At 37.5% G+C, this 26,380-nt stretch overlaps 1 protein-coding gene across 4 annotated transcripts in view; it reads right to left on the bottom strand.

Annotated features, from left to right (window-relative positions):
• Positions 1 to 23,996, bottom strand: part of ERBB4 (erb-b2 receptor tyrosine kinase 4) — a 1,057,350-nt gene extending 1,033,354 nt beyond the window's left edge. For all 4 annotated transcript variants that reach the window (XM_081052780.1, XM_081052778.1, XM_081052779.1 and 1 more), the window contains exon 1: positions 23,272 to 23,996. In XM_081052780.1, coding sequence (XP_080908906.1) covers positions 23,272 to 23,353 — 82 coding nt within the window. In that variant the 5' untranslated portion in view covers positions 23,354 to 23,996. The remainder of the gene's footprint in view (positions 1 to 23,271) is intronic.
• Positions 23,997 to 26,380: the final 2,384 nt, after the last annotated feature.

Below are 26,380 nucleotides of genomic sequence, written 5' to 3' on the forward strand. Positions count from 1 at the left end.
TATTCATACTCACTTTTAGGAAACCCACTAAATAAAAAGAAATCTAAAATACTGTAAAATAAACACATTTTTAAATGGCTGGCAAGAGAATAAACTGACAAAAACTTTCTTCAGGGCCATGAATACAAAAAGCTTACATTTTTCTTAATTTTTGAATTTGTGTAATTTATTCTGAAAAATAATCACAATTATGTGCAAAGATTTAACTAAAGGATGTTCTCTGAAACTTTTTAGCAGAAGAGAACAATAAAAATTGATAAAAAGAAAGAAAAAGCCAACAAAAGGGAATTGAATACATAAATTGTTTCTAAATAATAATAAATATGATAAAAATATGTACCACTAAATATGTTGCATAAATAAATAATCCAGATATGAAAATATGTATGTGGTATAAAATAAATACAAAATGCAATTCAGAACAGAACAGAATATACCATTTTTATAAAAATTACTATAGACACACACAGACACATACATATAATCACTTGCATTTTAAATGCCACTTATCACCATGCACAATTTATTTGTGTAAAGCATTAGTAGTGGTTATGCCTAAGTGGTGATATTACAAATGCTTTTTTCCTCACTTTTGCATATATTAATTTTTCTGAATAAATATGATTTTAATAATAATATAAAAGTTATATTTCAACTGTACAAAAGAGAATGCAGTGTAAGAATTGTCTAGCAGTCTATTTCTCCTCCAATTGTATGGAATAGTTGCAGGGGTAATAAAAAAATATCAGACAACATGAGTTCCAATCTTTTCCATTGATTGGCTGCCTATTCTTAAGCAAATAACTTCTCTGAGTCTTAAATTTATTTTCTGTAGAATAAATGGAAAAAAATTATCATTTTAAGCACTCTTCCTACAAACAATTCTGTGTCATATATATTAGAAACAGAGCAAACATTAAAATGTATTAATATGGTAATAATGAAAATTATCTGCAGCCTCAATAGCTTATATTGAATTTATGCGTTTATTTATAAAATCACCCAGAAGTTCTGAGTATCTCTAGTGTTGTTGCTGTTGTTGCTGATATTCTTTTATGGATGGCAAATACATTAAATCCTATAGTCCTGACTTTCTATATAAATTGAAATAATCTAATTGTGGAGGCAGGGCCACGTATCCTTGGTGTTTGTCTTTGTACATCAGGCTGTCTGCTCCCACCACTGTGCAATTAGGGGTTGGCCAATGAATGTCTAGGCAGAATGTATAAATAAGTGCAATGGCCTGAGTCCCACCAAATTAGGTTTGCATGACTTCCATAAATTTCAATGTGAGACCAGTCTGAGAAGGCTTTTATTTTAGGGCCACAATCACTGCAAATTGGGATATCCGTTGAAAGTCTTTGAGTAACAATGTTTGTGAATCACAATTGAGAATTCAAAATTAACAAATCATTTAAAATTGTCATTGAGAAAGAGCTTAAAGTTCTTAGGTTTAGTCTGTTCTACAGCATATGGTTTATTTTCTCTTTATTAAGCATTTCAGTGTTTATGTTAAGTTGGTGCAAACGTAATTGCGGTTTTTGCAATTATTTTTAAACTGCAATTACTTTTCCACTGGCCTAATAATTAACGGAATTTTTTAGGGAGAGTAGAGGACACTGTGAAGATGATACTGTCATGTCTTGAATTAGAAAAGCTTTAAAACATATATTGCCATCCTTGTCCAAAAAGTGTATGTGTAATCACTGCACCATTACGTTCAATCAACAAAAATGTTTTAGTACAGTATTTTGCCTATGGATGAAAAGTTAACAGAAATATAAATGGAATTAGGGGAAGACTGTTTACTAGATATCCACGACACGATTATCATCAATGACTACCTGAATGCTTAGACTACAAGGGGTTATTTGCAGGGTGTTGAGTGGTACATTCAATGTAATAAAAATAGTCAGTTGTAAACTCCCCCTTGTCAGCATGAGAGTGACTGCAATCCAAGGTCGATTCTTTTCTTTCATTCTCTTCTTTCTTCTTCTCTCTCCAGCCATGGAAATAGAGCTCAGTTATTTCTGCATGGGTGCAAGGTGAATGAGGCTGTCACTTCTGCTTGCAGTGTTATTTACTACAGGTCACTGACATAATACAGCTATTTTTTTAAAATAAAATAAAGTTATATAGCATTATCTCACTTACTTGGGTATTTGAAAGGAATGTGCAGAGTGTTATTTATTTATACAGAAATCTGCCAAGCGAGAGGCATCATCTTGCTTTGAGGGGCCTCCTGCTGGAAAACTGAGCAACCCTGTTATTATAAGAATTTAAACACTGCACACTGTATTAAAGAAAACATAACACAATCCTACATTGTGGAGCCATTTCAATTTTCAACCTGTGAAATACTCTATTCCAGCAAGAACAAAGCTTAGAAAACATCAAAGTATATTATCTCTAACTGAGAATATCTACGTAGTTTTAATTGTTCTCAACTATGAGATGTACACATTATATATATTTAATGCATAGTTTCTGGTAACGATATCACACACCTACTTTGACCAAAAATCAGTCTAATACACTAATAAATTAATTGATAAATAATTTATTTTCTAGATAAGTACATCTTAGTTTGCAGTTTTCCAGGGACAGAGAGAGTCCATCCCTAGAAAAATCATCTTAGAAGACGTAGTACTAATCACTGTCTGATTTCAGCCATAGATATGACACAAATTACTTTTTCTTAATTGGTGAATATAATTCAAATTCAAACAAATGTTTCTGTTTTTTTTTTTCCCAATTACAAATTACATAATTTCACCTCATAATTTTCCAAGACCTACCAAAAAAATCTTGGGAAATAACTGGACATTTAATAGTGTCAGGGCTATTAAATATACTTCAACATTTGCATACTTGTAAAAACTACAAAGCATAACAAAATGGTCTAAGAGAATTGCAGCGATGCATGAAACCACTAAGAATCTAAATATTTGTGTAAAACTAAACCATTTGTGGTACTACAAGGCCCTGCTAGGTACAATTTTGATCCTCGTTATGAAGGACAACTTTGGCAATCCACGTTTACTTAATAATTTCTAAATAGAGAATTGAGAGCTCAAGTTGTTCGATGAACTCGCTCATAGTTCAAGTTTAGGAATGGGAGGGTGAACTGTCACAAAGGAATAACCACTATGCTGAGGTAATAGCTGCTAGCCGATCTCTAACTCCATACCTAACTCCTGCAGGAGAAATAGTGAGCAGGGAGGAAGTAGGGGGTAGGTATGTGTGTATGTGTGGGTATGTGTGGGGGGGGGAGGGGGGTAAATGTAAGGTCTCAGGACATGAATAGTTGCATGTCAGGCAATAATCCTAGAGAAGATTTCTTTCACAAGTCCTGGGACTATTCCAAATAGGGATCACAGTCCAAAGGGACAGCTGTTTCTAACCAACTCTGAAATAGTTATTTGGGACTACCAGTCCTGCCATTCTTGTGTGTTCCCGGAATCATATGCCCTGGTGTTCTCAATCAAGATTTTCAGTGAAGAAGAATGGAAAACCTATAAAACCTAAACTGCTTTTCTAAACTTTAGTTCTCAAGGTGCAAATAAATTTAGAGAAGCTTGCTTACTTTCTTCTTAGCAATGTACAAGTAATGTAGTATAGATAATTCATCCCTGATTTTTAAAGTTCTATAAATGATACTTAATTGGAATAATTTAAAATCTTATCAATATTAGAAAGATAAAAATTATGATTTAAACTATGATTTTTAGTTTTATGTGATATACCAAAATTTGATCTAATACATACAACTTCCCAAATCTCTTTTAGAAAAATCACAAATTATCATCTTTTTCGGGAATATATTGATAGTGATAGTGGCCTTGGTGATATTAAAGCTACTGTAAGAAATGATAACGGGTAAATAAAATGGCTATTGAAAATCAGCCTCACTAAAATCTGAGGGAAATAATTCATTTTAAAAATCAATAATTTTCTGCTTTTAAGCTGTATTCATTTAAGGAAGATGTTTCCACAGACAATCCACTTTAGTATATTTGCAAAAACTTAATAAGGGTGCAAAACCATTTGAAGTAAAATAAAACAAAAATTAAAAAGCCAATGTGCTAGCACAGATTAAGACTATATATCAAATTACTGCTGAAGGAAATGAGTGACACAATTAGAATCATGGCAAACTCCTACAAATGTACAAGTAGGAAAGAGGAAAATTGCTTGGATTTTTGGTGGTAGGAGTGGGGGCAGGGTGTTAATTCATAGAAACACGGAACCTAACAAATACCATAGTACTTTAAAGTCAAAATTAGCACCAAAACCGATAGAAACTGACTGCCCTTTTCTAATGGGAAAGGCACTCTCTAGACTGGTTTTTAAGTAGGATATTGACTGACAGTGAAAGATTAAAACTGCTTTGTAAGAATAGAATGAGTTGGTTCCTGATTCATGGATGCAATTAGAACCACTCAGGGGTGGAGAACAACGGGATCTAAAACAAAAGCCAGCATGGAGTAAAATAAAGGAAGGAGAGACTGGCTGAAAGTTATGTGGTGGTCATTTCATCTCTAGCAGTATAATTTACCCTGTTCAATATCCCTGCTTCTCCTATATTGTCTTTCTTTAAACTCAAATCTTGAATGTTAATGACTCTCATTTCCATTACCTCACCACCCTCATTGTAGAATAGGACTAATTCAAATTACACCACCAAGTACCTGGTTAAAGGTTACCATAGTAACAACTATTGTCATTTGTAGAATGCATTCATGAAAGTCTAATCTGCACATGGAATCTTTATTTAAAACATCTTAATTTGATATATTTTTAAATGTCTCTGTATTCAAATATGCAGGTAACACTTGTGTCCTCAAAATTTGTGATTAACCATAGGTTACAGAGAATTTCGTATGAATGATAAATAATAAAATCAATGGAGGATAATCAGTTGTATGGATTTGGATTATGGCTTAATATTCCTGTTTATTGATTTGCATTTAAGTTAAAAACTATCGTTGTAGTCACATGAAATCTTGATTGTAAAGTCAACACCTGTAGCTAAAAACTACATTTAAAATTTAAAAAGATGTTGGCATGTGACAATTATTTTGTTAAGTTACTATCCTCACATCTGAAAATTTTAGTAATTCAACTGCTACATTACAAGATAACAGACTGATCATTAAAAATTTTATTTACTTATTTTATTTGCCAAAGTGGGCAACTGATAGCATCCTTGAAAGTTTCCAGATTGGTACATTGAAGAAATAACTATTAATCTAACTCTCTGGCTGTAGGAAGTTTGAGGTTGTTGCAAGAAAGCAAGCAGTTAACTTTAAAAAGCAAAAATTGTCCTTTCCATTATATTGTTTCTAAGCATGCAAGGCTTACAGGTGTTCCAATGTTAATTAGTGAGTGAGCACTACTGGCGTAGTTTTGAAAATTAAAAACTTTATGATGACATGCGTAGTCTTTACCTGATTCCTTAATTATCTAAATAAATGTGTAAAAACCATGATACAGGGCAAGCATTTAATAATTACAATTTTCAGATTATCTTCCATGTGGCAAAATTTGTTCAGTATTTGTGTATAGATCTTCAAGATTCTGCTCAAGGATGCAGAAAGTTTTTCCAAAAAATATATTCAGTCATACATTATATTAGTTGCTCTCTATCTCGAAAAGTTTAAATGCCTATAAAACGTAACATAAAAAGTTATCTCATGAATTTGATTAAAAACCATTTTCTCTTCAAGGCACTTTAAAAAACAATAAGGATAAAAGGACAGAGGATTTGAGTTTGCCAGGTAAACATAAATCTTTGGAACACAACTGTCTCTCTAAGCTCTTTTTTTTTTTTAATACCAAAACTATAAAAACAGAATACGAAGGAAAAATGATTTGAGAAAACTGCCCCTCAGAGAGAACTGAATTCTTCCTTAAATAGCCTAGTTACAGTACTCATGCCAGACCTCATAGTCAGTATTTCTATAAACCAATATTCCATCATCTGTTTATAAACATAGAACACAGAACTTAAATTCAAATTATGAAAAAAATAACGTCCATGGTCTTCTCACATTTAACATTTTGGAACTTTAAATTTAAGATGTTTCTTTTTTTTTGCTTTTAACTTCCTTAGCTATCATGCTACTACTAACATTATAGTATACATAACATAATTAATATTTATTAAGCATTTGTTTAATCCTGACAACTATGAAGTTCTTAGTATTAGATCCCTGTTTTAAATGAGAAAAATTGAATCTTAAAATGATTAAGTAATTAGCCCATTTTTACATGGTAAGGAGTCAAAATTGGGCCATTTAATTCTTAAGTCCCTCTATTTAACCTCTACTTCAACTCTGCAATATCTCACTCAATATTATGAATTTTAAAAAGTGACTAAAGTGGTTACACTATTGGAAGTATTATAAGTGTAATGAAATTGTAATGTGACAATAGAAAACTAGCATTTACTGATAATATTCTTTATCTTATTTCCAAGTTTTGCATATTAACAAATACAGCTGGTTATTAATAATTATTATGGACATCAAAAAAATAATCATTAATGGCCTAAAATAGTTACTAAAGTAATCTATATTGTCAACACCATTCTTAGACGTTTTAGTTTATTTTCAAATGTAAAATACTAATATTTGGACCAAGTGAAATTAATAGTTAGGAGATTGGACATCACTGATCTGCCCCCTGCATAGCTGTGTGCCATTCGGTAAGCCATGTGATCTCTCTAGACTTTGTTTCCCTGTCTGTAAAATGTGTCCATGCTGTGAAGAATAGTTGAGATATTGCATCTCAGTGTCCTTAGCGTACTTCCTGACACAGTAGGCCTTTAACGAATGCTAGATATTATGATTTCTTGGCTTTTTCCCAAAGGAATCGTTAATTTGTATTTCATAGGAAGGTATACCAATGAAGGTAAGAAAAGCACATTAAGTTGTGAAAAGAGTAAATTATTGAACAGAGTGAGTTGGTGACACGGTGGTATGTAGGCATACATATATCTAAGCAAAGATGCTCAGATGGCAGCAGTGACAGGAAGGCAGAGAAGTAAGGGCTCCAAATAATCTACACAGAAGTGAAGCAGGGAAAGGCATCCAGAAACTAAGACAAAAGGGCTGGAAGAGGACCCAGCATAGGTAGAAGCTTGAGAACTTGTTGTTGTTGTTGAGTGGGTTGTCTTTACTCAATGTCCCTTTAAAGATAGATACCCAAATCGAGGTCTAAACTGTACCCCAAAATAGCCAAGTGAATTATCAGAATATTGCCTCACTGCGAAATGGCTCTGTGATCTCGGCCAATTATGTAATTCTGAGTCTCAGCATAATAGTCACAATGGTTGGTGTAGAAGAGGCATTAACATGGATAATAGACTGAAGACAGTGAGGAGAAGGGGTAAATCAGAAGGACTTAAGGCAGAAAGGATATAGGACAGAAATGCAGTTTTCATACCAGGAGAACCTACAATGATAAAAGAATGGCCACAAAAGAAAAAAGCAGAACATTGTCGTTTGGGTGTTCTTACAGGGTATATCTAACAGAGGTAGTAAAAGAGATTGAAATGGCAAAGGCCTTGAAGTAAAATATAATATTTCCAAAGCTAATTAATATAGAGCCACTTTATTTGTAACAAAGTGAGATGAGCCTTCGTCTGTTTGTCTCCTTTTGAATTTCAGTCCTTTTAGGGAAGCACTTTCACTATTTCTCAACAATTACCCTCCATTCACTACAATTACCCTCCACCCTGACTTCTAATTCCGTGCTCTATGTCCCCACCTGCTTATATATATCTCCCTCTGGTTGAGTTAGACCCAGTTTTTATAAATACCTGCTGGGATAACCCAGGAGTATAAGGAAATATTCTTTAAGCTGGTTTACTTTGAGTCTATGTTGTCTGTTGTTTTTTTTTTTTTTTTTTTTTATTGAAAATGACTTATTTGTGATAGTATATTGAACTAGAGGTATGAATGTCTAATATAAAGACTGTTGAGAAAAAATTAAGAATAAAATATTTTATATTTAAGGAAAGCAATCTTTAAAAGACTCTTCACAAATCCACTGATCTATGAAAAGAAGGTATGATGGTGAAAAGCACTTGGGTGGGAATCCTAGCCACAGGGACATGGGGTTTGCTTTCCATTGCCTCTGTTTCCCTGGAGCCCAGGAGAGGATATTTGGGCATGGTGTACTTGTGACAGACTCCCCGGGTGGTAAGGACCCTCAGAAATCATGGATCCCAATACCCATCCCCAACCTCACTGACCAGTTGTTCTTCAGCTGCCTCATTCATTCCTTATCATCATAGGAGACGTTAGATCACAGCCTACCACATCACACATGAAGGAACTCGTTACCTTCCAGGATAGACCAGTCCAACTTTGGAAAGCTCTAACTGTGAGAAACTCCTTGATGGTGTTCAACCGAAACCTGATGCCTTACAATTTCAAACAGCTGTTAATGTTTCTGTTCTCCAAGGCTACACAGAACAGTGCTAATCCCTCTCGTATGTAACCGCCCTTCAACTTTTGAAGATAGTTATCATGTCCTCTTTCCAAGCCGCCTCTTTTTCATTCTTGGCTTCTCCTTTCCTTAATCATTCTTCAAATGAAATGGTACTCCATTACTCTGTTGCAATATAGTTTTCTTTGCAAAAAAATAAAAATAAATATATAAATGAATAAATAAATAAATCACATGTCCAAATCTAAGTTAGCAAGAGTATCATAATTATGCTGATACTCATAATTTCTATCACAATATTACATTTTAATTGCGTAAAAGAGTTTTAAATCAGATGTTTTCTTTTCCTTATCCATCACAAATGGAAAGTTACGTGTGGTGCTCTCAAAGGATAGGCCCATGTCTTAAGTGACTTAATACACACATGTGGGACAGCTGACACCTTGCCAGATAACTCTTCATTCTGATTAATAATATAAGCATGTAACATAGTTATTAACACACAAATTCAAATTGTGATTCTTCAGTAGCCCAATAAATAGACACATATGATACACCAATATCTGCACCCACTTTCAGGAAAATTCATAGCATTGGCTTTATTTAAGTCCTTTGGCCTGCCTCGTTCATGTGATTTCTCTTCTAGGCTAATTCAATCTGTGACCCAGACATTCGATCATTTTCAAGCTGTTTCTTTTCAAACCTCAAGTCAAATAAAAAAGCACCTATATTGTGATACACAATATAGAAACATGCTTTCTTCAAACTGGCTAATACTGAATTGTGGCAAAGTTAGTATGATACTATCCATATTCCTATTACTTTAAAATATGGTAAAGATTTTATTATGTGTAAGCATAACATTCAAAATATTCAGTGACTATAATGGCAAAAGATACATCAGAATGGATCACAACATATGCAAAGCAGAGACCTGAAGGTCCATTATTGTGCCAGGTATTAATTCTTTAGTTGTTTATTCTGCAAAAGTCTAAGGAAGTTCCGGGAAGCGATCTGGGAAAGCCAATCAGATAAAAATGTATTTCAATATTTTAACAATCAATAAACTTGTAAGAAACATAGGACTTTAGTATTAGTCCTGGTATAGAAAATACTTTGTTACTCATACACAAGGGTTTATAGGATTTTGAAAATGCCAAACATAAGTCTGCACAGTCTTAATATAAATCAAAAATAAACATTGAAGTTATTTTTTTCATATATTTCAGTAGGTAAGAAGCAATAAAAAAGCATTTGATATTGACACTGTATAAAGTCAAAGATGTCTTTAGTTTAAAACCTTCATGTGCTATATCAGCACACATACAATTACTACAGACTTTAATCAAGAGAGATGCTGCCTGAAAAAAATTAACCTTGAAATAACCACTGGAAATATGATGAGATGAACAATTCATGAATATGAGAATTATTCTCTATAGTGAGCTTGATTATGGAGAACGTAGTCTTGAGTCATGACAAAGCCCTAGCAGATATATAAATAATGCCATAACTTTTCAGATACCCTACAATTCACTATGCTAGAAATTACTTTTTAGTAATGCTCCTTGAGATATTCCCAAATATGGATAATATTGAACACATTCCTGGCTTTTTCTAGAATTGTATTTCCATTAAGTGTTCCACATTCTGGGAATGCTTTTCCACATAAATTACCCTCATTTAGAAATATCTCTAAAATTTCTCTTGAATGATGTCTCTTTTTCACAAAGACCAAGGGCTTTTGGTTTATAGCCACTTCCTGATCATTGCAGTGGATTACATCCTGCTGGCTTATACAGCAAATAAATGACTAGTTCCAGAATATGTATCTAACTATACACCAGATTCAAATCACAAAATTACCATAATATAATGGGACTTCTGATTCGTTCACAAATAGTCAAAAATCCTTGAATACCAAAAGCTCACTATCTGTGTCCTTGAAAGAAAGCTATTTTTGATGTTTTCACATATTTTATTTTCTGCAGACCTGGAATAATTGAAATGTTGTTTTTCCTTTTTTCCTCATTAATAAATCTACCTTCACAGTGCTCATCCTGCCAGTGAGAAATATGGTACTTACAGAAATTTATTTTTATATAGCCTATAAATATTGAGTGAAAGCTGTTTAACTGTGGGAGACAAACTTCATCTGTACCTTTCAAAGAGTGACTGAGTCAGTTTGTAGGAGTGAAATAACATGCATGAGATCTAAATTTACTAAACAAAATTAGCTACGTGCCATTCTGTTTGTCTTATCTCTTTCTCCGGCTCATGGTGTGCTAATTTTGGCCACAGGCAATAAAGTACAGAAAAAATAATAAATGTCCCTTTCGCCAACAGTTGTGTAAAATATTTTGTCTATTTCAATTTATCTCCAAGCTTTATACACTTTCAATTTCATCCTGTACTTAAAAAAATGAAAGGAAAAGAAAAAAGTCACTAAAGAATTATATCTGAATACCAATCACTTAGTTTCCATTAATTCCAAGTATACTTTTGGAGGTTTAGATACATCACCAGGGACAATGGTCTGCTAAATTTGAATTTAAAACAACTGGAAAATATTATTAAATCTTTAGCTGATATTGTTACATAGTAAAAGTATGACTTGAAATACGTACCCTTTTATTATTATTTAAATGTGTGACTATATTAGTTAAAATACTAAGTATGTGAGTTATCTGAGTACTGATGTTAATTTAGATGCATTATTTCTTTCACAGCTAGTAATAATGTTTATTATCACCAAAATGGCCACATTTAATTTAGTCACATGGCAAAAGTCAAAGATAGATTTTTATCTGTGCTAAATAACAGATCATCAAAACTTAAATGAGATATTTCAAGGGGTAAGGCCTTAGTAATACAGCTTTCATATATCCAAATTAGTAAGATTCCTTTAAATCACGCCCAACCATTATAAATTATAGAACTGCATAAGAGACAGTATTCTATGACACATTTTAAAAACATGTCAAGAAAACAGATACATACCTGGATTAGGCAAGTTCGTACTTAGAGAGAAAACTCTGAAAATTATATCCATATATTTCCTCCAAAGAAATACTGAAGTGCTTTACAGTGTGATTTTACTATATATCACAAATTTTTCTCTCAATAATGCACTTGATATATTAATAGTGGACATTAACTGCATGTAGTAGAAAAAGTGATTAATTTTTTTTTTAAAATGCATGTCTCAAAAACTTGGATGTCTCTGCTTTGAAGTTTTTCTCAAAAAGACAAGGTTTCTGTGATTCTTTCCTTTACATACAGTGTACAAAGAAAGAACTCTGGAGAATATATTGGAGAAGGAGATGTACATAGTAACCTAAAGGAGGACTCCTGAAGGACAGATATATTGGCCAAGTTTCTTCATGTGGCTACCAGGAAAGTAAAAATTGCTGCTGACCTAAAGGTAGAAAAAGGATTTTGTTTGTTTAGCATCCCATCCCTTTCTTGCACAGTGGGGCAGGTAGAATGGAGGAGCAACAGCTTCAAGAGGCATCACTAGCTTCTGTCACTGGGAGAGGTGTGCAAGAGGCTGAGAAGCAGAAAGCAGAACCAGCTGGCTCTCAGGACAGGGCAGACAAGCAATTTGTACAAGATTGATGCACCTGACGGGCTTCGCCCTTACATACCACTTCTTTATATCTCTATTTCCTCATCTACAAAGAAGGAACAACAATCCCTGACTCAAACTTTCTTCTCAGGTCTTCATCAAGGAAAAACAATCAGGAAAAGTTCTAAATGAATTTCAGACAGGTGTAAATATCCCCATTGCCCAATTCTCTCATTAACAGATTATTCCACAGACTGTTAGGAAAGTCTGAAAGTTGTATTAACTCTTTCAGGCCGTTATAAATTAAGGTACAATTAGGGCACCACAGTGACCTAGAAAGGTAGACAGTTTCTCAGAATCTGGTAACCTGAGAAGAAATGTCTAGAAGACCATTTTCACTGGTAGAATCTGACTCGATAAATACTATAATCATTTCACCAATTTTCAGAATGTAGAGTGAATTATCCAAGAGAGCAGCTAAGAGAATCCCAGGCACCTCTCAGTTCAGTTATGTTGCAAGTGCTTCCTTTCTAGGATTCTTTTGAAATTTTAAGCATATGTCTAGTGTCTATTTTTACATACTGAGACATGTTAGTTATAACAAAGTTATATTACCACATATATCTAGGAATAGAATACGCCACACTCTGTTGGGAACCCCTTTTACATAAAATACTTATTAGTATTCCTCTGGAGGCAAATATTTCTTCCTAAGAGTTTGGGAAATCACTTAGTGACAAATTTTTTGTATTGTGTTTTACTGGTCTTGTCTGTCAATCTTTAAATGAAAGGGGGAAGTTGGCATCTTGAGTTTCTGGTATGTCCTCTTCAGTTCCTAACATGATCTTGAACTACAGTAAGGAGTCAGCTTAAACTGATTGGGTGGTAAACACATAATGGCATATACAGATGATGTTTAAAGATATACATCTGAAATTTATATGGTATTATTAACCAAAGTTACCCCAATAAATTTAATTAAAAAAAAAATAAAAACAGGAGATAGGACACCACAATGTAATGGACACAAAAATAGTGGACTACAAAACACTTACACATTTAAGAATGGCATTCACATATATTTAACTCACCAAAAATAAAACCAACAGAAATACTTCGTACCATATTATGAGCAGGCTCTAAAAATGGGAATGGGGACAAATGATACACTCTTGGAAATACTCCATTGAAAGAAATACCCTAGGAAGCTTGAGAAAGCAACTAAAGAAATTCCCAGGGTAAACATGTCTAATATCTATAATTAAGAATTCTATATCTATGTTTTTAGAACAGCTTACTTTGTGCACTATATCGTTTAATTACAAACAATTACCATCTGTGAATGAGTTTAAAATTGTTTCAGCAAATTATGGGATTCTTTTATTTAAAAAATTATATATTTTTGAAGAGCTTAGTATGTGTGTGGCACCACATTAATCCATGCAGGGGATAAAAACTCTTGCTCTCCCGGTAAATGGTATAGATAATTTATAGTCTAGGGTAGTCAGGGAAGGAAGATGTAATGAAGAGGTATGATTAAATGTAGAACTGAAAAGTTTCAACAGTTGGGGCAGCCAAAGGCTGAAAGGAAAGCATGAATCCCAGAGAAAGAGGTCTGCAAAGGCAGAGACAACCAGCAAGACACAATCATGGTCAGCCAGGTTCTTAGAATACGCCGTAAGAAACTCTTAAGACTTGAGTAGAAAGTAAACAAAGACTACTTTTGGAGGCTTTGAACTTGACAGTGGAAATCTATTGAAGGCTTAGGAATAGAAACTGGGATGATAAAAGTATTATATTAGAAATGATCATCAGTCGATGACAAGAGGGAAGTCTTGGAGGTTAAGAGTACATAGAAACAGGGGACCAGTAAATAAGATCTTGCAATAGTCCTGCTCCAAGGTTTCTAAGGACTAGTTGAGGTCAATAAAAGTGGTAAAGAATAGGTTTTAATAAGCCAGGTGATAAAATGTATTTAAAACAAACTTGTTTAACTGCTCTATCTAGAGAAAATGACCAGACAAAGGGAACTCCTAAAAATAAAAGTGTATGTCTAAAAGAAATATTATTGTTTTATTTTTTGTTTGGTTTTCATAGGCTCCTATAGAAAGAAATTCATATTCTCTAAGCCTACAGGGAAAAATAGGAAATGATGACAAGAAAGATTTTAGTAAAAGGAGGGTTCACCTAAAGCAAAATAGTCACTGTTATCCATGACCTTAATTGGGCATCCCCTGCTAGTGGTGGGACCCATCGTGAAATATAGGCTTGCACAACTTATTAATCAAACTATAAGTATATGAGATATAGTCACAGAACCTGGACAACTTGCTGTCATTTTTTTCAGCCCTAACCAGCCATGAGATATCCTCAGTAGACTACAGGAGACCAGCAGATGCATCTTTTGAAAGCAATCCCCACTTGTATCCTAAAAGCTTAAAACCTGAATGTCGACGTATACCAGATGTATACGGAACCAGATATAAGTAAATGTCAAAAGAGTAGTTAAACTATAATAGGTGAAACTGGTCATTTACAAGTCTGATCTTTTTGGAAAATAATCAAATGTTTATTGCACCATTTTCTTTTCTTTAAACTACCTTTAGACTATGTTCCAAATAATGTATGTGTGTGTGTGTGTGTGTGTGTACATATACATCTAATATATACTTATATGTATACAGTATACATGTAAGGTGTAATCAAAAAAAAGGTGAATGCTGCTGCCAAGTGCCATCCAACGGAAAGGCAAGGATGTTCAATAAGGGAAGCAGCACATTGAACCTTAGTAACAGTGTGTGACAAGTTTCAACTTGTTCGGTGCAGTCAGTCGAGTTGAGCTATCGTTGAGAAAAGGTGCGTTTTAAACTGTGCCGTTAAATCATCCTCGATCATAACAACGCTCCTAGTCATACAACGCTTCAGGTACGGCAATTTCTGTCAAACAAAAGCATTATGGTGTGTCCTCATCCACCTTATTCACCACATCTGGCACCATGTGACTTCTGGCTCTTCTCCAAAGTCAAAATGACCATGAACGGTAAACATTTTGAATTGATTCAGGACATCGAGGCAGCCACGACAGCGTAACTAAAGACACTCACTAAAGGACTTCCAGAACTGCTTCAGAAAGTGGTAGGAACGATGGGATAAGTGTGCTCAAAGCAAAGGAGAGTATTTTGAGGGAGATTAATGGCAATGTGTCTTTTACTGTGATATTTTTTTAAATTTAAACATTCACCATATTTTTTGGTGTGTGTGTGTGTGTGTGTGTGTGTGTGTGTGTGTGTGTGTTTGTGTATATTCATACAACCTTGAATCCTATTACTTTCATTCTGGATTCAGAAACTGAATCTTCCATATTCTCATTGGTGTTCAGTATGCTTCAGTAATCCTTACAATATTGGAAATGATATGCTTAACAATAATGATAGTGACCTACCTCTACCTCTCAATGGAGAGGTTTAATGATGCTGCATGGGAAGTTTCATGGTATCTATATTAATGTTTCACGGGGGTCCATCTTCATCTCAAATGCCTAACAGGGAAGTGACTCTTCCTGCCAAAACAAGTATCAAACTCAACTTCTGTCACTATGGCCCATGAGAATGTTGATCATGTTCGGAAAAGCTCTGGTGCTTGAGGGAAGTCAGTGACAACTGGAGACACTTAAGGTTAAATCAACAACATTGCAAACTCACAAGGCCTAGAGGCAGTGTCTTACAGAAGCCAACTAAAGGGAATCAAACGTGCCATGGAAATAATTTTATGAAGTCTTAGTATTTAAAGCTTGGCTTACGCACTTGTGCAAAGAATACGACTGTCATCTTAGCAGGGAGTTAAATAAAAACAAAGACCCAACAAAGACAATGTAAAACATAAATTACCTTGGGTCCAAGGATTGGCATGGAAGAATCTGAAATATTCCCACGGATTTGCTGGTTAAGGATCCTGAACAACTAATTGGTGATGAGAAACTCAGCTTGTCCTTTATAATTTTATGTACACATGCATAGACCTTAATGCAGAATGGAGAAATAACCATTATCTATGTATTGGTCATCTTTATAATGTCTCACATAAATTCTTGAAGGTGCTATTATGCACAGAAAGTAGTGTAGGCAACTCTTACATGACTTTTAGGATCAAAATTCTATGTCCAGAACAGGCCTTGCCAAGTAAACAGATTGTCTTACAGAACTATGTCTTAACAAAGTTGCTTTATGTCTTTAATCCTAATGTCCTGGAAATTATAAATGCAATCAATGATTACTTCCTAAATATAAATTAGAGATGCTGATAATCCCAGTCTTCACCTTGAAAAGAACTTCACAGTCTGATAATTAGGCCCATGGATCCAATCCATTTGTTTCAATTTCAATTTTGCAATTAACTTTTAAAACAACATAACCTTGTATTTATTTTTTATTAAATTTATTGGTTAGTAATATTATATAGGTTTCACGTGAATATTTCTATAATACATCATCTACATATTGCATTGTGTGCTCACCACCCATAGTCAGTTCTTCTTCCATCACCATATATTTGATCCCTTTCACCCTCTCCTACCACCCTCCTCCCCGCTTATCCTCTGGTAACCACTAAATTGTTGTCTGTGCCTATGAGTTTTTGTTTCTTCATCTGTCATGTTCGTTTGTTGCTTTCAGTTTTATATCCCACATATAAGTGAAATCATAACGGTTCTCGAACTTTCTGTCTGACTTATTTCACTTCTCATGAATATCATATGCTCAAAAGAAAAGATGAAATAATGCCATTTGCGATAACAAGTATGAATCTTGAGATTATTTATTCTTTTTTGTTTAAGTGTCTGCAACTTTTCAAGTACTTCTCTGTGTGTTCGTGGAAATGATATTGGTGTCAGGAGCTACCAATGAACTTATATCACCTAACTGCTCTGTGCTCCCAGTTACCTCACTCAAAAATGAGAGGCTAAGACTAGGTCAGTGGTTCCAAAATAGTGCTCGATTTCTGTGGAAGCCAGCACAGCAGAGTGGAGGCAAGAGTGGAAGGAAAGTGGGAGACAGCTACAATCAGGGGACACAAAGCCAGCTTCTCACTGCAGCTTTAACAAAAGCAGCTCTCTTCTTCCCTTTCACCTGTTTGAGATACCAGGGTTACACACATGAATTCATTTGGAAATCAAAAAGAGACCCACTTATAAAAATAATTGAAAAACAATGGATTTCTTTTTCTAAAAAGTCTAAACATCCTTTTTTGTCTAACTAAATCATTTTGAAAAATCATGGTAATTGTTTCGATATCACTTTTAGCTACATTAATAGAAATGAGGAAACTGAGACACATAGCAAGAAGTCTAACTCAAATTACATAGAAAATGACTGTATGACCACAATTCTCCTTTGATTCTAGTTCTTCATTTTATAGCATCACACAACAGCAGGGCTACCCCTGCACTACCCACAGTTCAGGCACGTACCATTCCCATTAAATTCTGTGTGGCTGCTGCCCCCTGGAGTTGTGCCAAGGAGCAAGCCTACAGAGCGATCACTTATATTCAAAATGAAAATAACTGTAAAATAATTACCACATCTTCAAAAAGAGCACTTTATAATTAGGCCCAAAAATATCCATGTATTTCACCTCTGTGTCGCAAAAGTGAGGCAGTTTCCTTCTCTCTTGAAAAATTAGTACACACAGAAAGCACTAGTTTAAGGGTCAAATATACAACCAAGAAAATAGCTTTAAGCTTTGATTAAAGCATTGGAAAATAGGTCGATTTCTTTCATAAACATGTTAGAATTATCAACAACTCAGAAAAGGAGAAAAAAAATCTTATACAATGAAATCTAAAGAGAACATAGAGCAGTTCTGAAAAGTAATACTTTAGGGAAATGGCCTTCAAATACAAATGTTTTAAAGTTAACTTCTTTATTTCATTTATGTGCTCCTGTAACAGATCAGCTAGAAAATTTACATTATGTTTATTAAAATATGTGTGCATGTTTAAATATATCAATTAACTTGTTACTAGAATGTATCTCAATATCACAGGAGACTTTAAGACATTTTTCAGAAAACTGCTACACAGTGGAGAAACAGAGAGTATGCTACATGCATGTGTTTTCCCCCCTCTCCCAGGGAACACATGCTAGGTAGCAAACACATGGAGTAAGCTGCTCAAAATATCAAGAAGGAAATGGAGGAACTGTCCATACAATGTCAAAATCCTGATTTAAACCACCTGGCTATGTCCTATTTCACACATAACCACATAACCAGTTAAAAATCTCCTTCAAATTATGCAGAAGAGCGAAAATTTCAGGCAGCATTAATTCAGGATCTTTCCATTTAAAAAATAAGGAAAATTAAGGGATTAATGTCATTGTAAACTAAACCCCAATCAATAGCTGTATTAGAAAGCATGAAATATAAGGTTTTACTCCAACTGCCCAATATTTATATAATTAGGAAATGAGTATTAAATAAAAGATGCAATTTGGTTCCATATGGTCAAATGTAACATAGAATGTTTCTAAAATGATATTACCTGGACAGAAGTTTACAATATGATTAAATTCTACCCTGCATAACATACTCAGTCATCATCGTAAAAGACAGTGCAATATATTTGACAATTAATTTTTGTAGAACAGCTGTAGACTTAAACATGTATAAGCTAATTTCAATGTAATATTAGCATCTCCATAAAGCTGTATGCTTCAAAAAAGATGAAATCAAACAGAGCAAGGGCCAACAAGTTTGCAGGTAACCGCACATCTTTTCTGATCATTTGTTTCATTTATGTATTAGGCACTTACAAATTACACATGAATATCCAGTAGCAGCAGAACACTGTAAAATAAAGCAAAAATGTTTTCTATTTTTAATATACATTAAAGTTTCTTAACAACTGGCTTGAAATAATATAAACATGTCACCACTTTAAAACACGGCAATGTCTAAGGCACCCTAATTCAATTTATTGTCTAAAATGTGCACCTTTCATAGTCATTAATCTCAAAATGGCTCTAATTATCAAGCTTCAGAGAATATTTAGAAAGAGCCCAATTCCTTGCATCCCTAGCATTTTTTAAGTGATAGTAGTCTACCTTCCTTCCCTGGTCAAGAGGCTTTGAAAAGAGGGAGAGAGAAAGGGACATGGGGACTTCTCTGTAGAATGATTTGGCTTTGGAGTCAGGGCTTTTGAGATGTGCTAGTGATCTCGGATCGATGCCTTTTTATTTTCTTTCAGGGGTAAATCTGAGCAATGGAATGGCTCGCGATTGTCCAGCCAACCAGCTATATCAGATTTATCAGAAAAAAATAATGAAAACTGGCTCTGAGGACTCCTGCAGTGGCTGAATGGCAGGTTGCTGGGAAAGACACAGAAAAAGAATATGCTTAGTGGTGGAGGGGAAAACATATATTCACACGTATAAACTCAATAAATAATAAGATGTAAAAAGAAAGTATCTATAATAATGGAAAGGGTGAATGCATAAGACAGATGATAAATAGTACTTCTGTTTAAGAACCAAAGGGATGAAAGCTCATGAATACTAAATATTTGAATCCACTTTAAGGAGGAAATATGATTTTCCCTCAAATAATTTCAAACTCTAAAATTCAGCCAATGCAAACTTACTGTGTTCAGGTTAGACTGAAAAAACAGGTAAATTTTCCATGAAGCATGTGCCCTGGTAAATATTCTAATGTAATTTCTTAATTAAGACACATTTCCAGTGACTAAATGAAAATATATATAAAGCAGTAAGTGCCTTGATTTTCAAAAAACTTTGGCTTTCGATGCATGCATGATTAAAATAAGTAAAAGCATTTTCACTTAAGGGAAGAAAATCAAAAGACAGGTATTATGACACACCAGAGTCTTTCAATTTTTATAATAGTATATATTATAGTTTAGTTGTAACAGGTATAAATTTACTTAGAAGCATTCTGAAGAAAAAACAATACCTTCTATCAAAACCCCCTTTACATATAAAAGAATTTCAAAACTAAAAGAAAAAAAAGGAAGCATTACACCCATGGGTGTGCTTACAGTAAACGTGTAAGAAAGAGGATTTTTTTTTTAAATACATTTAACATCTCTTCCATCACTTAACTAAGTTTTATTAACCTTTCTGTTCTCAAATGTAAAAACAACTCCTAAGTTTGGAGATATTATCTTAAATATGTAGGAAAATGTATGATATTTTCTAGAATGAAAAGGAGGACTTGCAAATAAGAAATGGGAACTGAACTTGCTCATGTCTATTAAGGTCTTTAAGACTATCACTAAATACTACCATATATTTTATTTCAATACAAAGGTGATATTGATTATTTTTCAAAAATACCAGGAAGATAGAAATTTTGGAATTTTTCCTTTTGGGAGCAAAGGCTTTATAATGGCCATGTAAAGGTTCCTTGACTATAATATTTCTCCATAAAATGAATCACTGGAAATGAGGCAAAGTCCTTCATAATTCTAAAAACAATCGCCTTCTCTAAAGCTGATTTTTATCTAAGCAAAAGAAAAAAAATAAAAATAAGTCCTATTACAATTATTTTAAGAACTATCTTAGATCTATACAACAGAATCGCCCCCCCTCATATTTTTATTCTGTTCACATAGAGCAGTAAATAAGGTGCATTCCTTCTGCTTCTTAAGAAATTAGCATTTCAAAAATATGCCACTTTCCCCCTGAACTCCAAGCGTGTCTAATAATGCGAGAAGCAGATTGTCTTCCCTCGTTTCCTTAATTTGTTTCATCTAAAAGCAATTCACTCAACATCTTGTCGCCCTCTGGCAGCTTAGTTTACTTATCCGCACTTAATTTCTCATTTGGACCAAAACAAACTCCTCCAAACTGCTACTGACTGCTAACCGCGAGACGGGAGACACGCAATATGTATTTACTTGGGAGCATAGAGCCACACAGACACAGCCACAAACACACAGATCTCCACTCATATCCCAGGCAGTAACTTGGTTTTATAAAAGCTCTGCATTAAAACCAGCTGAACTTTCCCTGCCAGGTGCCGCAGGGTGAGGGTGGGGTAGGATAAAAAAAAAAAAAAAAGAAAAAAGAAAAGTCCCCAGGGGTATTTACAGTTTCCAGTGGATCACCTGAGCTTGCGTGTTGCAGTTATACCAGGGGTGCCCCCGAGAGCTTGTCTTTGTGCGGCCCTTTCATCTAGATCACTTTGTGTTTTGAACAAGTGAGACTCTCCTTTGTGCCCCCAGAATTTCAAGTACAGAGTCACACAGGGAACAACAATGGCACGCTAATCCTCGCGTTCTAAATGGGCTCACTTGTAGGTCTGACAATTCGCGGGGGGGAAGCGAGGAGAGACCAGCGAGGGCGCGAGCCGGTGTCGCCTGAGACGAGGAAGAGGACAGCTGCAGAACTAATTTGGATTACATTCCTTGCAGAAATTCTGAAAAGGGCTTTTCGACATAGCTCAACCCCAGCCACACAGTTAATACCAAATTGCTGCGGACTCGGAGCCGGGTCCCCCAGCGGCTGAAGCTGCACCAGACAGCCCTCAGTAGGTCGCCTCCTAGAAATTCCTCTCGGCTAACTAAGCCTACCCGTCAGTCGCCACTGCTTTTGAATGGGTCAATGTGCATAATCAACCCATTGAAGGAAAATATGAAGGGACTCTGAGTGGAGAGGGAGATAAAAAGGGATGTATCTAAGAGCCCGCTTGGAATCTCAAGTCCGTGTTGGTGTAATTCCGGAGGTGGCTGGAGCGCCGGACCTGGTATGCATGAAGAATTTCAGAGTAATCAGGACGGTGCAAACGACCAGCACAAACGGCGCCCATTGTGCCATTCGAAGGTCATTTTGAAAGGCTCCACGATTGTAACTTGTTATTTAGTGGGCAAGGAGGGGAGGCGGCGGCGGGGGCGGAGCGGGCAAACTACAGCGCGCTGTTTTCTTGGTGAGGTCAGAAAGACACCCTCCCGGGGCCCAAAGCTCTCCCTATCGCCACTCCCAGGGGATTTATCTCTTCTAGCTGCCTCCCACACTCCTGGGAGCAGCCCCGGATGGCTCCGGAAATCTCTTCGGCTCTCCAAAAGGTCCCCCTGGCCACGTCAGACACCGGGTCTCTTCAGTCCTTTCCTGTCCCACGTTCAGCCCCAGGAAACTCAAGTGTCAGAAACTTTGAGCTCCCTCGCACTGCAGGTGCTGTCATTAGCCCTGGCCGCCGCGGCGCGCCAGCCTCACCGCGCTGCTTCTCGGGGGTCACTTAGCCTTTCTGCCTGTCCAGGTACCTGGAGCTCTAGCTCTCCTGCAAACAGTGGCCGCGCACCCAGCGCAGCCGTGCCGGCCTTGGGTTCAGTTAGTTCGCACCAAGGGTCGGCTAGGCAGCTGCGCCGGGCAGTAAACAGAAGTTGGAGGGACTCCGGCCAGTAACAAGTTGAACTACAGAAACAACTCTTGCTGGAGCCAAACACAGCAACAGACGGGAAAGGCCAGGCTCCCGGCTCAAGTGTGTCAACCTTCATTTTATTTTTTTTAAGAGGTCAGGCAGCCAGGCAAGCTCCCCTCGAGTCAATGGGGCGAGAGCTCCCGGACGCCGGGCGAGGAGGCCCCGAGTCCCGGGCCCCGGGGCCAGGGCGGGCCCGCCTGCCGCTCCAGCTGCCCAGGCTGGGCTCAAGTCAAGTCGGACCTGGCAATGCTCGGGCGACTGGGGGCGCAGTGGCCCCCGCAGCACACACAGGTGCAAAGCCTGCTCTCGGAGCTCCACTCGCCACCGCCCTCCCGCACACAGGGCCCAGCTGGCACCGCCCCGGGACCCCAGTCCTTTCGCTGCCCGGGCGGTGAGCGCTTCTCCCAGGCTTCTTCCCTCGGGGGCCCAGACGCAGAGAGGAGCGTCTCCTCTACTAACTCGGATTTCGATCTCCCACGTCCCGCACAACAGGCGCGATCAGAAGCAATCTCGCTCAGGCGCATAGAAAACGCGCGAGAAAGAAAGAAAAAGGGAGTTAAGGAGAGAGTAAAAGGAGACAGGGGTGCAGAGTGATGTTTCACAATAAGTAAAACATATGCACACACAGAGGGTAAGTTGAGGGACAGAATGAGGAGAGACCGAGAGCCCGTGGAAATGGCCTGGGTGGAGAGGTCCACCTCGCCAGAGAGCCAGTGGATCTCAGGTTGGGCGAAGGGGGTGAAGGAGCAACCCCACACAGCCAGGCCGGCCGCAGCAGGTTCAACACCTGGAGCGCGAAACGGAACCGCGCGACCCACCTGACTGAGAAGCGCTGGGCTGGACGGTCCCCGCCGCCACCAAAAGGCTCACCCAGATGCACAGTCCTGTCGCTAGCTTCATTTTTTGGAAGTCTCAGATCCCGTGCTGACAATTACATGTCCAAATGGCATAGCCCCTCTCGGGCACGCGGAGGAGATCCCTCAGCCAGGCGCGCGTGGGGGCGCGAAGGGGACTGGCGCGTCGCGCGCGCGGTGCACCGGTGCCGAGCGCGGGCGACACAGTCAGCGATCGCCGGTCCAGGACCGGGGACTGGAGGAGGGGGAGAGTGGACGCGGGTGTGTGCGTGTGTGCGCGTGTGAGAGGGTGCTCCAGTGTGCGAGCGTGGAGCTCCTGGCCGGACTGTGCAGCTATTTCCCCGTGTGATCCTTTGCTCTCTCGTTCCCTCCTCACTTTCTTTCTCACTGGTTGGGCAACAATAAAAAGGAAGGGGGAAAAGGTTTCCAAAAAAAGTTGATTGCAAAGAGGCGGTAGGTTTCCGGCCTCTCGCTCTAGCCGGGCTATTCTGTTCGGCTCCCTTTTTAGTTTTCTTGCACCTCCAGTCCAAATTGGGAAGAAGGGAGGGGGGAAAGCTTCTTGCTTCTCCCCGGATCCAGTCAGTCCTTTTCCCCGTCAGCTTTCCTCTCACACTTGTCCGGCGGCTGCGGTAATTAAAGCTCCGAGCGTCATTTCCAACGCCCCGCGGTCTCCAGCTGCAGCCTCACACAGGAATTAATAAGACTCCGGGAGAGAAGAAAAAAAAAAAAAAAAAAAAAAAAAAAAAACAGGGTGGAAGGGGGGCGGATAAAAGAACCCTGCACGCAACCAGGCTGGCTCTGCTCAGCCGCGCAAACCCCGCCCCCGTTATGACCCCCCCCTAGCCACGCCTTTTCTCCCGCCCCCTCCCCCAAAGGGAAATCTTATTGGCTCAGCCACTCCCCAAAATCGTCGGCCTCAGGAGTTGGGAAAACACCTGTCAGGGAGCAGCAGTGTGGTTGGATGGGCGGGGGAAGCTGGATTTAAAGGGCTCACCGGAGGCCACAGGTTGAATCAGAGGCTTGGGACAGCTGGTCCTCGGAGTGACAAACCCCTGAAGGGATACTAACAGAAATTATATATGTATATTGTTTTAAACAAGAAAGTCACCATTTTCTTCATTACCCCATGGTGCTCTTCCACAGACTAGACTTTCCGTAGACAGAGAAGAAAATGAAACGTTGCTTCAAGCATAAAGCCTGCACGCTTCTCTGTCCCCCTCTTGCTCCACACTCAGAAAGGAGCTTAAAAGCTGGTTCAGTAATTGATGGCCTCTGTAGATGAGGGAATCCTGGGGAATATAATCACCTGTAATATGTTTGTCCCACCGTTCCCACCCTTCTAAACTGACGAACACTGAGTCAAACTGAAATTCCACAGCTGTAGATCTAAGTCCGTTGATTTTTAGCTTTATGAGTCTTTTCACGTTTCTTGAAGCCCAGGACAACTTGGTTTGGGGTTTATTCTCATTAAGCGGATTCTAGTCCACAGCTACCGATTCGGTTCTAAAGAGCTAGAAATTTTCCCCAGCCTAAACTTCCATCTGAAAGATAGCCATGTTAAGTTAGAACCAACCTCAAATCATTACACACTCTCTCCGATGCACCCAGCTTTCTGCCTCGTCCATGCTCTCACTATGCAAGTTCACACTCCCTAATGCCCAGGCCATTGTTAGCACTATGTGAGTTCCTGGGCTTTTCTTGATCTAAAATACACGTATCCTGGGATTGGATCCGATCAGTGTAGAAATATCCCTTGCCGTTTACAGCTCTTAAACTGTACCAGAATCGCACGCCGGTATTAGGTTATTGGTTTGCTATTCGCACAGGCATTCTATGTATGAATTGTTTTCCTTATTCAGTTTCTCTAGAAGCAGCAAATGCATAAATACAAAGTATCAGGGGAACTTAAAAATCAAACCATCCTGCCTCCTCACTCATCCTTTGAGACCTTCCCACTCCTCCCCCACATCTTTTATCTATAGCATTGTCCCCATAGAATTTCCAAGGAGCTCAGAACAGAAAGAAGCTGCAGCCTCATCCGAAAGCCTGAAGTCTCCCCTTTCTTAGGCCCACAGCGAGTTAACAGGCACAGAAAGAAGGTCAAACAAGCTAAACATACTGTTTTACCCAGAAGCAGCCTCAGGCCTGGAAAAACTAAGACTAGAGTAGATGATGGTGACTTGACTAGAGTGTTACTGATTAAAGTAGCACCGTGCAAACTGCTCTTTGGGATTATCTTTGCTTTCTATTTTTATCGCCCACCCCCCCCTTCTTTTCTTTCACTCAATCTCTTCTCAGTCCCCTTTCCCTATATACACTTCTGCTTCCTATGATGAGTCCCGAGCACTTCTCTTCCATGAAAGCTACTAGCTTTTAAATTTCCATTCATTGGAAAAGTTTAAGTTTCTGTGTTAAAAAAAGACATCTCATTTCTGATAACAATTACGTTGCAAGAAGTGAAGAAATAGATTGTGTATTTTAGCTTAATTTGGGTTTTTTTTCTACTTGTGTCTGTGGTGATAGTTTTTACTCTCCCATCAATTTTATAGATCTTCTGTGGCAGGAATTCTCCTGTATACCCTGGTCTCTCCCACACATCTAAAATAATTCTTGGCAAAAGAGGGATTCCAGTTAACATTCATTGGAAAGAAAGAAAAACCTCAGTTTATATTATTTTGGATGCTACACTGCCCATTCATACAAGGTATCCACCAATTAAAGTACTTGACATACACCTGAAACCTATTTAACTTTACTGACAATTGTCACCCCAATAAACTTTAATTTTAAAAAAACTACTTGACATACCCATGATTTGCCTCTAATTCTCAATTAGTTCTGCCTTGACCCTATTTTCCTGATTTGAACTGATTGAAACAATGAGTGACACCTGGCCAAACTTGGGTATCTGACCAGCAGCCTATAAAATAGAGATGAAAGCTGTACACCCCCCCCCAAAAAAAGTATTATGTAGCTTATAGTGAGTGGCCTACCCAATCAGAATCTAGCTCAAATAATTTGAATATGAGATCCTAGAGACTTACACAGAAAAGTAGAACCCTGTGTGGGCCCA

Source organism: Rhinolophus hipposideros (assembly GCF_964194185.1).
Source record: "Rhinolophus hipposideros genome assembly, chromosome: 6".
Classification (NCBI taxonomy): Eukaryota; Metazoa; Chordata; class Mammalia; order Chiroptera; family Rhinolophidae; genus Rhinolophus; species Rhinolophus hipposideros.